The sequence below is a fragment of the Monodelphis domestica genome, chromosome 2 (assembly GCF_027887165.1).
Source record: "Monodelphis domestica isolate mMonDom1 chromosome 2, mMonDom1.pri, whole genome shotgun sequence".
NCBI lineage: Eukaryota > Metazoa > Chordata > Mammalia > Didelphimorphia > Didelphidae > Monodelphis > Monodelphis domestica.
This window is the reverse complement of record NC_077228.1, coordinates 191,132,455-191,145,556: the sequence shown is the minus strand read 5'-3', so window position 1 is coordinate 191,145,556 and position 13,102 is coordinate 191,132,455. Positions and strand designations below refer to the sequence as shown.

The window sequence follows — 13,102 nt, the reverse complement described above, 5'->3', positions numbered from 1 at the left end:
TTCAGCTTCCATTGAGTCTGCCCACAGCTACCCCCACATTACCTGACTTGGTCTTGGCTTGGCTCTGCAGGGTAGCTTGGTACTGAGCATAGGCAGCTAGCTTGGCTACCAAAGGCTGCTTCTGAAGAACTTTTGCTTTCTTAGTGGGAGGTTTACCCTGAAACAAGGAGAGTTAAGTAAACAGAATGACCTTTTTTATTTGCCCCTTGAAAAATGACTGTCTAGGCTGCTTATGTAAACCTTGTTTTAGGAAATTATAAACTAGTGAAGTACAAGGAAATTTCCAGATGGGAAGCTGCCAAGATGCAGAAATACATGGTATGTCAAACCACCACAGTCATATACAAGTTAAAATATTTATTCATTAAGGGTTACATATACATGCAGTTAAAACCAGGCTGAGCCCTAAGTCCTTCCCATAGGAGATATGGTGACTCTTCTGGGTGCCACCCTTATATAATAAGGCAAAACAATGAGGTTCTCAGAGTTTGGAATGAGAGAACTGTGATGTTTCTCCTAGGATGATAAAAGAACAAAGACATGCCTAGTCATGGGTAAAATTCAACTGACAAACTGCCAGCCATTGAGATGTAGAATGAGCAGTCTAAGAAGTAATTAATGAATATTCATGTGATGTATTAACTGAAATTTGAGAGCTGAAATAACACTTAATGTGATTGCAAAGAAAGAGGGTGGAAATTATTGTTATTTACCAGTTAAGTGCAGTAAAGCAAATGTTTAGGATATGCTCAAGTAGATAAAATCTATTATGTAAATAACCAATAAAGATTACGAAAAGCTAATTGTAAACTCAAATGACAACTTGGTCAATAAGTTTAAGAAAGTTAATTTTCTTTTCAAACTGGGAAAGATTTGGTAGTGTTGTTTCAATCTGACAAATACAAGTAATACTAAAATGCAAAGATAATGGCAAAATAAAAGCAGCAGATAATCATGAACATTTTTCCTCCTCCCAAAAACATACAAAAATTTTATTATTTATACTAAAAGTAAACTGCTTTCTTTTTCATTTTAAATGTATATTCATTTGATAAATAGCTACATTTAGTTAATTCACTTGCATAAATAATATTATTTTGCAACAGAGTAGATTTTTCTTTTCTTTCTCTCTCTCTCTCTCTCTCTCTCTCTCTCTCTCTCTCTCTCTCTCTCTCTCTCTCTCTCTCTCTCTCTCTCTCTCTCTCTCTCTCCCTTCCTTCGTTCCTTCGTTCCTTCGTTCCTTCGTTCCTTCGTTCCTTCCTTCCTTCCTTCCTTCCTTCCTTCCTTCGTTCCTTCCTTCCTTCGTTCCTTCTTCTTTTTCTTTCTCCCTTACCTTCCATCTTGGAGTCAATACTGTGTGTTGGCTCCAAGGCAGAAGTGCAGTTAAGGGCTAGGCAATGGGGTTAAGTGACTTGCCCAGGGTCACACAGCTTGGAAGTGTTTGAGGCCAGATTTGAACCTAGGACCTCCCATCTCTAAGCCTGACTCTCAGTCCACTGAGTCACCCAGCTGCCTCTCCCCCCAGAGTAAATATTTCTTAAGGAAATCCACAATTTTTTTTTTAACAAAATCTCTTCAATATGAAATACTTAACAGATGGCAGCAGCATAATGTGGTGAATTATAATCATATTACATAATCAAATCACAAAATAATAAGTCTATAGAAATTAATATTTTTAAGAATAAAAAAGTTTCTGTACCGTTACCTGAAGTCTTGCCAAAATGCTTGCCTTCTTTGAGTTTGAGGAATAACTTCTTGAACACGAAACACTGCAGAAACGTTTTGTTTTAGAATAAAAAGCATCTCGTACTCCAACCATTCCGCACATCTCACATGTGGCTAATTAGCAAATAAGAAAGATATCAGGAATATCTTACCAAAAAGTCAGTTTTTAACCACACAATTTAAGTAGATCTCCAAAGGATAATGATCTTTTCCCACTAATTTTCAATCCTCCTACAAATTCCTTCTAGTGGCTACAAAAGCATTAGAAATTGATTTCAAGAAGTTGAGAGAAGACACATGATTTTGTGGCCAGAATTTCAAGTTAGTTTTAGAGGCAGTTCCTTGCTAAATAAAAAAAGAAAAGAAAATCTAGGTATCAAAGGAATAAATATTGCTAATGATGATACTGTCTATTCCTGGGTTTTCCTGACTATATCCCTCTCCTGATTCTTCTTTTAGCTGTCTGATCACCATTTCCTTTTGCTGGATTGTTATCTTAAGCCCTCTAATTGTGGATGTGCTAAGTCCTCTTCTCTTTTTATACTGTCTCACTGACTTCATTAGTTCCAATGAGTTTATTAGGCAGATAATTTATAGCTCTACATAACTGGCACCAGTCTCTCTCTTCAGCTCCAGTTCCAGAACACCAACTGCCTCTTAAACTGGATGTCTCACAGACATCTCAAATTACACATATGTAAAACTGAACTAATTCATTACTTTGTCCGTCTACCTCAAAACATTCCCTTGCTCTAATGTTTGTTTCTATTGTTTAAATGTTTTAGTCATGTCTGACTCTCGTGACCCCATTTGGGATTTTCTTGGCTAAGATACTAGAGTGGTCTGTCATTTCCTTCTCCAGCTCATTTTACAGATGAGGAAAATGAAGCAAATAGAATAAGTGACTTGTTTAGGGTCACATAGCTAGTAAGAATCTGAGGCTGGATTTGAACTCAGAAAGACGAGTCTTCCTGACTTACAAGCCTGGCACTCTATCCACTGTACCACCTAGCTGCCTTCTGTTGAGGTTACCATTATTCTTAGTCTTCAGATTTGTAACACTGGTATTTTCTTGCATTTCTCCTTTTCACTCATCCCACATATGAATGAACTGTCAAATCCTGCCATTTTTATTTTCAAATAATTTTAGATCCAATCTTTTCTCTCTACTTACAAAGATGGCATATTATTTCAGGTTCATCACATTTTGCCTAGTTATTATAATAACTTTTCTAACTGGTTTCACTAACTTTGTCTTTACTCCAATTTATCCTTTACATAGCTGCCAAAGTGATTTTTATTAAGTCCTAAACCCATGGGCCATATCAGTGCCCTAATTCAATAAATTCCAACAACTCTTTATTGGCTCTACCAACAAGTATAAATTTTTGTTTGGCTTTCAGATTTTTAATAACTGAATTCAACCCATCTTTCTCATTTCATTATGCATTATTCTTCTTATATTCTAGGGTCTAGTTAAATTAGCCTTATCTCTGTTCCTAACATAGAGAACTCTGGCACCCATTTCTGTCCTTGCTTTGGCTACCCCCTATACCTAGAATGCACTTTCTCCATGCCTCTGCCTCACAGAATTCTTCATTTCCTTCAAGATACAGCTTAAGCAACAACTTCTATAAGATGCTTGATCCTAACTGCTAATGTTCTCTAACTACCTTATAATTTCTTTGTATTTATTAATCAAATATTTATTCTCTTTGTTCCCATCTCACCCACCATGCCCATCCCAAACTATTTAATTAGATATGGACACAAGTCCTCAAGTTTAATTTCACAGTGATCCTGGCCTAACCCCAAATGGGTGGATCCCAGTGGGGTCCAACATTATCAGCATGGAAGGCACCAATTCCAGCCAGTGGTAAGGATAAGTGTTAGGGTGTGTCTGTGTCTCTATACATAGGGGAGAAGGGCAGAACTTGTGATTTCACTAATATAGACAACCCCCTAGATGAGGAATCTCCTCCTAACCAATGCAAATTGGCATCTTTTCTGCAATTCAGAGTCTTAGAAGAGTTTCCTAGAGCACTGAGAAATTAAGTCATTTCCCTAGTGTCTCACAGTTAGCATGTCACAGGCATGATTGAATGCAGGTTTTCCTGGTCTTTAGCCACAATGTCATTCTGTTCACTCCCTTCCCCTGCCAATCTTAATCTCCTCCCCTCCCCTAATACATGTGCATCCCAGATACAGATATACACAAATATACACAAGATCTGGAAGAAGAGAAGATCTGGTCCATCTATTGAGGCTGGTGTTTAGGAAGCCTTAGAGAGCATAGTCCTTGTGTTGCATCTTTGAATGCTGGCATTTTACCAGGATCAAAGCCCCTAGTATGAATCTGAGACTATAATTATGGTGTGCTGTGGGCATAAGAATTCTGATTCCAGATGTTGAAGGTGGCAGCAAATTCCTGGTGATGGCCATGAAGTGCCACTTGTTACCTCCCTTTTTGGTCATCTTTGCCAATCTGATGGGCATGATGTGGAAATTCAAGAGTTATTAAAAATTTCTTTTATTACTGGTGACTGGGAGAATTTTAAAAAGTTATTAACAGTTTAATTTTCATCCTTTGAGAACTGCTTATTTAATATTCTTTGACTATTTACCTATTAGTAAATTGCTCATTTTTTAATATATTTGCATCTTTCCCTACAGATAGTAGATCTTTATCATAGCCATTTGCTACAGATGTTTTGTCTTTAGTTTACTATTTTCCCTTCTAATTATATTTGAGTTAGTTCCATTTGTGTAAAACCCTTTGAATGTTAGTAATAAAAACTGTTCATTTTATTGCATCTTTGCTATCCTTTCCTGGGTTAAGAATGCAACCCATACTCATAGTTTTTAAAGTTACTGTCTCCTCTGCTTGTCTGATTTGTTTCTATGATCTTTTTGTATGTAAGGCATTTTTCATTTGGAGTTTGTTGTGGTATATGGTATATTATTGGTCTATACCCAATTTCTGTTGGAATGTTTTCCTGTTTGAGAGATTTTTGAGAGGTGGCAAGTCCTTGGGTTTACTGAATACTTACATTAGGTTTAGTTGCTTTTGGAGTTTGTGAACCTAATTAGTTGAACTGACAGACTTTTTAATAAAACTGTTACTTTTAATACTTTTAAACCAAATTAAAAAATAATTTGTTGTTTTTGTTTAGTTGTTTCAGTTCTGTCTCTTAATGACCCCATTTGGGGTTTTTGGGGCAAAGATACTGGAGTAGTTTGCCATTTTCTTCTTCAACTCATTTTATTTTTTTTTAAACTGTAAAGATTAAATTAATTCTCCCCTGAATGTGAAGATTAAAGTAACGTCCCCATTCATTTTTAGATTTAATCACCGAAAGTGTAAACATTCCACTTAATCTCTGAGTGGGGGAGGTCTGTGACCCATGTGTACGACAGTGGGTGATGAATCAGAATCAAACTGACTGCCCCCCTAGGCAGTCCTAAGCAAAGCTTCAACTGTACATAAAAGTGGAGGAAGGCACAGGAAGTAATCCAAAAAAGTGTCTTTAAAAGGGAGTTACAGCTTCCTGTGGGGACTTCTTGTGGAGTTCTCGAGTTCTTTGTGCTTGGGACTTCTGAACTTCTTCAGAATTCTGAGTTTGAGTTAGAGGCTGGTGAAGAATCTGCTGACTAGACCAGAGACCCTGTACTTGTTGAGGCTGTTCTTAAATCTCTCCCTTTGGATTGATGCGTGGTGAGTGAAAAGAGCTGACTCCTTCCCTGGATTTTCTGAAGAGACTAGCCTCAGAAGAGACCTATCCTCTTGAGAGAGGCTCCCTGCATCCCCAGGTGCTTGGCTTAAGCCAAGGTCTCTCCATATAAGGACTAAACTCCTCTGCCTGTTCTTGAGCCAGGGGTCAGAGCAAAATACTTAGTGTTTAGGCTAGATATCTTACCCTATCCTCTCTCTCATTTTCTTACTTTCACTCTTTTTATATTTTGTAAATAAATCCCTGGAATTAATTAAATTCCTGGTGATCCTATTCTTAAATAATCCAGTCCAACCTTTTTAAAAAACTCCTATTTCCCCCCTTAAAAACCTTTATGTTCTGTCTTAGGACAGATACTAAGTATTGCATCCAAGGCAGAAGACGGTTAAGGCCTAGGTAACTGGGGTTAAGTGACTTGTCCAGGGTCACACAGCTAGGAAGTATGAGGCCATATTTGAACAAAGGGCCTCTCATCTCCAGACCTGGCTCTCTATCCACTGTGCTACCTAGCTGGTCCTCCAGTTCATTTTATAGATGAGGAAACTCAACAGGGTTAAATGACTTGTCCAAGGTCATATAACTAGTAAGTATCTGAGACTGGATTTTAACTTAGGTCTTCCTGTCTCCAGGCCCAGAGCTCTATCAAAATTGTTTTTATGAATACTGCTTTGTAATACAGTTTGAAATATGGTATTATTAGGCCCCACATTTTTGCTCTATTATTTCTCTTGATATTTTTAATCGTTTGGTTCACCAGTTGACTGAATCTTTTGGTAGTTTGATTGGTATGACGCTGAGGAAGTAAATTAACTAATATTGTCATTTTTATTATATTGGCATAGTCCAAATATACGGAAACCAATACTTTTCCAATTATTTAGGACTCGTAAATAGTATTTTGTATTTATATAGTTCCTGTGTCTTAGTAGGTGGATAACCACATATTTTCAATTCTATAGTTATATTAAATGGAATTCTTTCTTCCTTCTAGATTGGCAATGTACAGAAAAGCTGATGACATATATTTACTTTATAACCTGGTAATTTGCTGCTGATATTATTGTTTCAACTAATTTTGAGTATAATTGCTAGGGTTTTAAGGAGACCATTAATAAGCAAAAAGTGATCATTTTGTTTCTTCTTTGCTTATCCTCAGTTTCTTTTTTCTTATTTTACTGGTGTGGTTAGCATTAAAAAAGATTTCCTTAGTACCACACTTCACTTGATTTCTTCCATGAATTTTTCTCTAGTACAAGCAATATATGACGTCTTTCACAAAACAAAAAATGTGATGTATTATGTGATAATACATATTGTAACACTTGAAATTCTTGATGCAGAATGTTTTAATTTTAAATTAATTTATTAATTGATTGATTGAGAAATCAATCTGGCCAGTTGTCTCTCTACAATCCAAAAAGAGACCCTCCTTCCTCTAGTGCACACCTGAACATCTCTATATATCTCTGGTGATCACACCACTCAGTCCCTACCCTGGACATCCCAAGACATCTCTTATTGGTAAATAGCCACTGAGAAGGTGGACTCAAGAGACTTTAAGACTCTCTTACTATTTCATCACAAGAAGGTGTCCTTGCTGGGACTTGATGGTTCCAGCACATTCTTTATCATCATAGCTGGTCTTTTTGGCACCATGTCAAATATCAGTTATGATACGGGACATCTTTGCTTTACTCTTAATCTTACTGATTCTTATCAATAAGGTATCTTATTGATTTCCATATGTATATGGGTGTTTTTGTGTGTTTTGAATATGGCAAAACCAGCTGGTGCTCATCAACACTTGGGAAAACTGGTGAAATATATACCTAGGAAATCCTTTATCCAAAAGTCATACTTAGAATGTTCATAGTAAAGTGTATTGGATGTTGAAAATCAGTGACTTCAAGCATTGTCTATGGCAATCCTTTTAATCAATCATAAATTTTCCTTTAAATATGCGAGAAAAAAATATTGCTGAATCTTAGTTTTAGACAAATACTATTTTACCATGTTAAGGAAAGGCCTATTTATTTCTATGATTTTTAGTGTAAACAGAAGTAATTTGTCAAAAGACTTTTTTGTATCTAATAATAAAATTATGTGACTTTTGTTCAATTAATATGATGAATTTACAATTAGTTTCCCTAATCCTGAAACAATTTTCCTGGAATAAATCCAATTATAATATATTTTTGATATGTTGCTAAAGAATTTTTGTTTAATTTTAAAGATATTTCTGTCAATATTCATTAGGGATTCGGATCTATACCCTTTGTCTCTAGGTATTGAAACTATATTTGTATCATGAAAGGAATCTTATAGGAGCTTTTCTTTTCCTATTTTTGGCAATAGTTTAGGATTTTTGGGCAAGAATATAAGTTTACTGATTTTATCAGGTTTATTGCTTAGGCCACCATCATAACTGATAAAGTGATCTCTATGGCTCTCTAAAAAAATCAGGAACTGACCTGAGATGGGTCAGGTAGGCTAAAAGATTTTTAGGAGCTCTCCCTTGCATATCCCAAGACATCTTTAATTGGTGACAGCTAATTAAAAAGTGTTCCACCAGACCCTCAGCCCTTCCCCAAACTGACAAATGAAGTTTTGAATTTACACCAGAAAAACTCTTCTTTTATTAATCAAATTTTGTTAAAATAGGAAGACATTCTTTTAGAATCCCAAGGACAGAGAAAATGCAAAAATTTTCAGACTAGATGATAGATGGTGGACTCAGGAATACACAGTAATTCTCTCCAATATATAAGAATTAATACAGTATATGAATGTTTGATAGAATTCACTTGTAGATACAGATGATCTATAGCTTTTTTCTTTGGTAAGTGATTTATGGCTTTTTAAGTATATTTTCCTGATTATTTAAATTCACTGTATCTTGCTTGGCTAATTTACTTTAATACAAATATGATGAAAATATAAATAACAAAATATATATTTCACTTAACTTAGCAATTTTGGAAGGCATATAAGTAGACGAAATGGTTTCTGATTTCTTTGATTTTTCAGATTTTATATTTTGGCATTTTTAAAAAATCAGTTGCCTTTCCAGTTTTCTTAGTTCTATTTAGTTCTCTATCTGTTCTCTCTTTTACTGATCAAAGAATTCAAGATAAAAAATTTTTCCATCAGAATCACTTTGGCAGCATCTAAAAAAGCTATGGTATACAGCAAAATACTTCAGAGATTTGCTATCAAAAGAATGTGGCTGGGGTCGGGGGGTCAGCTGATAGGGGTCTAAATAGTCCTAGGTGCAAAAGGCAGGAAGAGTTAATGGTAATTTGTTTGATACTACAAATGAGAGGCAGGTCAGACAATACCAGATATATTCTGAGGGCCACTGGAAGTGATTGGGTTAGGGAGAGGTATCTGGGGACACTGTTTACAGGTACATTATCGACTAAGGCTTGAAATATGACAGTCTTGTGCATCAGAGTACCTTGCTGGAACAGATATTCTCAAAGCAAAGACCCTGAATATGAGGCCAAGTAAAGCCAGAGCCACCTTTCTAGACTTATCTTGAATGGCTTTAGTAAGTATCTTCCTAAATGGGTCCAGAAAGGTTACCAGTTCCAAGTGAGCTCAGCCATTCAAGAAACATTTACATATTTATTATGTGCCAGGCATTGTGCTAAGTGCTGGGGATGCAATGAAAGACAAAAATTGCTCCTGCTTTCAATGAGCTCACATTATAATTGGGAAGACAACATGTAATTAACTAGGTATATATAAGATATACAGAGAACAGATGGAAGATAATCTCAGGTGAAGGCAGCAGCAGCAGCTGGATGACCTGGGAGAGGCCTTCTGCAGAAGGTGGGAGAGCTGAGTACTGAACAAAGCCAGGGAGGCAGATGTGAAGAGGAAAAGGAGTTAAGTCATGCAGTCAATGCAAAGGCACAATTGGGAGATGGATTACCATCTGTAAGGAATGGTAATTCCTTACAGATGATTATAAGTCAATGTCAAGAGTACATGTAAGTAAAGTTGAACTACTTTGTAAAGGCAGGAAGAGGCCAAATTGTGAAGTGTTTTAAAAGTCAAACAGTATTGCATATTTCCATGAGAGATGTGAAGGGAGAAAAGATAAAATTTGGCAACATATTGGATGTGGAAAAAGAGGATGAGAAGTCAAAGATGATAACTAGGTTTGAACCTGGGTAATTAGGAGGATGACAGTGTTCTTAAAAGTAATAGGAAGAGGAGACTCTTTTTGGGAAAAGACAATTAATTCTGTTTTGAGTATTTTGAGTTTGAGATGTCTATGGGACTTTTAATTCTAGATGTCCAAAAGAGAATTGCTAATGTGGCATAATAACTCATCTGCTTGGAGATGATAACTGAACCCAGGGGAACTGATGAGATTACCCTGAGAGATGCTACCGAGCCTTGGAGGTCATCCATGGCTAATGGGCATGGCAGGGATGAAAAAACCAGCTAAGGAGGCTAAGAAAAAGGGGGTAGGCAGATCTCAAAGCAAAGACATTGAATATGAGGCCAAGTAAAGGCAGGGCCACCTTTCTAGACTCATCTTGAAAGGCTTTAGTAAGAATTTTCCTAAATGGGTCCAGAAGGGTTACTAGTTCCAAGTGAGCTCAATAGTGCCATAAACACCCAGAGAGGAATAAGTTTCTGGGAGGCAACTGTGATCAACAGTATCAAATGTTGCCGAGAGGTTAAGAAAGCTAAGGACTGAAAAAAGGCCATTATCTCTGGCAATTAAAAGATATATATTTTTTTTACTTTGGAGAGGGCAGTTTAAGTTGAATAATGAGGCTGAAGACAGACTGCAGAGGGTTTAGAAGACAGACAAAGTAAAAATAGTTAATAGATGGCGTTCTCAAGTTTAGCCATGACGGGGAGCAGAGATCTGGGATGATACCTAGTGGAATATCAGTTTTCTCAGTCTCCTTAGTGAAGGTTTTTAAGGAGAGACATGCCATTTTTAGGCAGCCAGTAGATAGACCTGAAAAGGCTACAATGCTCCTTTTCCAAGTTCCTCTCTTCTGGGGAAAGCTGAAATAGTCAACTGACCAACTTTGATTTCAGTGGATCCTTGAACATTTGAAGTTCAATCAGGAATCCTTGTTCTACCTGGGGGTTCTCCTCAGTCACTAGCATAGATGCTGAGCAATGTGACTGGACAGTTACAAAAATTCTTTTATCTACTTGCTGCAGAAAGTCATATAATAAAGTCTTATGTGTTTCTAAGTGTAACCTGACTTGCACTAGGAGTCTGCAACTCCTTTTCAAAAACAACTGAAAAACTGCTAACAAAGTCAGCTGGTCTCATATAACCAATACTCACAAATCAAAGATGCTCTTTATTTTTTCTGAGCTGCTACCTTGGCTTGCAGTGCTGAGACAGAAAGAGCTACTTCTCCCATCTCACTCCAATTTCTTCAAATATCTGAAGGCTTTTCACATGGAAAAGGGAGGAACACTACTTCTATGCTTGGAACAGAGGGCAGAGCCAGCAATGATAGGCAGGAGTTCCTGGGGTGGGTAGTGCAAGGGGCAGAATTCAACTCAATGTAAGGGAGAGCTTTTAACAACAAAATATTGAATGAGCTGCTCTATGAAATAGTGAGGGTTTCAAACCATAAGGGTTTCAAGATGATCACCACTAAAGAAAATTTGGCAAGGGTTCCTGAGATTACTGTTAGGGTTCTTCATCTAGTTCTTATGCTTTTATGATCTTATGAATTTTCAAAAATTTGGAAGCTGATTATCTATCTTATAAAATAACCCAGTCCTCGATCTTCCTCCTTTTTCTTGCTACTGGACCCAGGCTTCCAACGCCGAGAGAGTGGGACTGTCTCTGTGCATCAACTTTTCCACTTAAATCTTCACGCACAAGTATCTTTGTGCACACTCATCTATCCTAACCCCGATGAAAGTGCACAAAGACAATCGTCATCCTCGGTTATCGAGAGACTACTACTACTACTACTACTACTACTACTACTACTACTACTACTACTACTACTACTACTACTACTACTACTACTACTACTACTACTACTACTACTACTACTACTACTACTATTTTAACATTTTACTATTTACTGGTAGTGCCACCAGAAAGTGGGCATGAGAAATAAAGAGAAGTATAGTCATTCCTTGTTATATTGCAGTTCACTTATCGCATTTCACTGTATCAGTTTAAAAAAAAATCTAATTCCGTATTGTGGAGTTACACTTATTACAACATATTACTGGATGATGGAATGAAAGGCAACCAACCATAGTGCTGTGTTTTGTATCCTGGGTGCTAACTGGCTAAATGATTGTAGGTTAATAAGAGTGTGGAAAAGGTTTATAGAAAGAGTGGGAAGGGTTTCTAAAGCCTTAAAAAAAAAAATTACACACACACACACATAAATAAAATAATATAACAGTGCTACTTCATGGATATTCACCTATTGCAGGGGTCTCTGGAACATAACTCCTGAGATAGGTGAGGGATCACTGTACTCAAACCCAAAGATACTATCAGAAAATGCAAATTGTATGGTGCATTTCATTCTCTGCCAAAAATTTTTAAGGAGGTTTAAGGGGAATGAAAGAGGAATTCTAATTTTTAAAAAGCAAACAATTAAAAATAAAACTGAATAATAAAAATAAGATAGCATAAATTTGATTACTCACCCATTCCAGATTTACCATCTGGGTATGTATAGACTTGTCCATTATTTTTAATAATTGGTAGACTAGAGGGTAAGGGAGCAACTTCCTCTTCACTTTCATCAGAGCTAGAGCTGCTACTGGTGTCCTCACTGCAGCTATCATAACCGTCAAACATCCCGAATGAATCTCGCCGTTTCCTTTCGGAATGTGTAGAATGCTCAGTCTTAAAACAGAAATAAAACATTATTGCATTATGATTACAAGAGACTAACAGGTCAAATTAAGTATTCTCAAGACATAAATGTGGTCTTCATAAATGTAAATTTTATTTTTCATTATTAAAAATATAAAGTTTTTTTTTCCCCCCTCAAAGCAGAGCCAGTCTTAGAAATTATTAGGCATTAAGCTAGTGCTGCTGTTTAGGCCACTTAAAAACAAACAGTAATAGTGATCCTTCTGTAACATCTTAGGTACAAGCGGATAGAGAGGAATAGTAAGGACATCATGACTATCCTTATTCAAATTTGGGATGTTTATCTTCAGATGAGTATAATAAACTCTTTGACCTCATGGTTTATTTACAATGATCTTTAAAGCAAGTAATGATTAAAACTGCCCCAGGTTAAAAATTACTTTCTGTTCAAAGAAACTAGCCTATACTAACCTATATCCACAGGTTAATATTGTAGTCTCTTCTTCTACTGCACCTGGAAAGATATTGCCCTCTCCAAAATGAAAACACATAATTAAAAAAATTTCTCAACAACCACGAGCCATTTTATTATAACCATATTCCCTAATTTTCCTAAATTTCTTTTTTGGGGCCAGCTTTCTAAAAGACAAAAAAAGTAGATGATTATGTCAATTATATAGTCTTAAAGAAATGAGATGATGGTGAGGTTGGAAGACTTCTGAGATAAAAGATCCTACTTAGTAAAGCCTAGGTTAAGGTTAGCTTTTTATTACATTGTTCTATGCATATTGAACAGGGAACT

At 36.4% G+C, this 13,102-nt stretch overlaps 1 protein-coding gene across 28 annotated transcripts in view; it reads right to left on the bottom strand.

Moving 5' to 3' along the window:
• MBTD1 (mbt domain containing 1) overlaps window positions 1–13,102 on the bottom strand; it is an 86,025-nt gene that overhangs the window by 46,524 nt on the left and 26,399 nt on the right. For 19 of the 28 annotated variants that reach the window (XM_056816571.1, XM_056816595.1, XM_056816572.1 and 16 more), the window contains 3 exons: window positions 12,129–12,330; window positions 1,703–1,842; window positions 43–157 (listed from right to left, as the gene is read on the bottom strand). In XM_056816571.1, the coding sequence (XP_056672549.1) occupies window positions 43–157; window positions 1,703–1,842; window positions 12,129–12,330 (457 nt within the window). Of the gene's footprint in view, window positions 1–42; window positions 158–1,702; window positions 1,843–12,128; window positions 12,331–12,771; window positions 12,833–13,102 lie in introns of all 28 variants that reach the window. The other 9 variants (XM_056816573.1, XM_056816597.1, XM_056816575.1 and 6 more) reach the window with 2 other exon arrangements.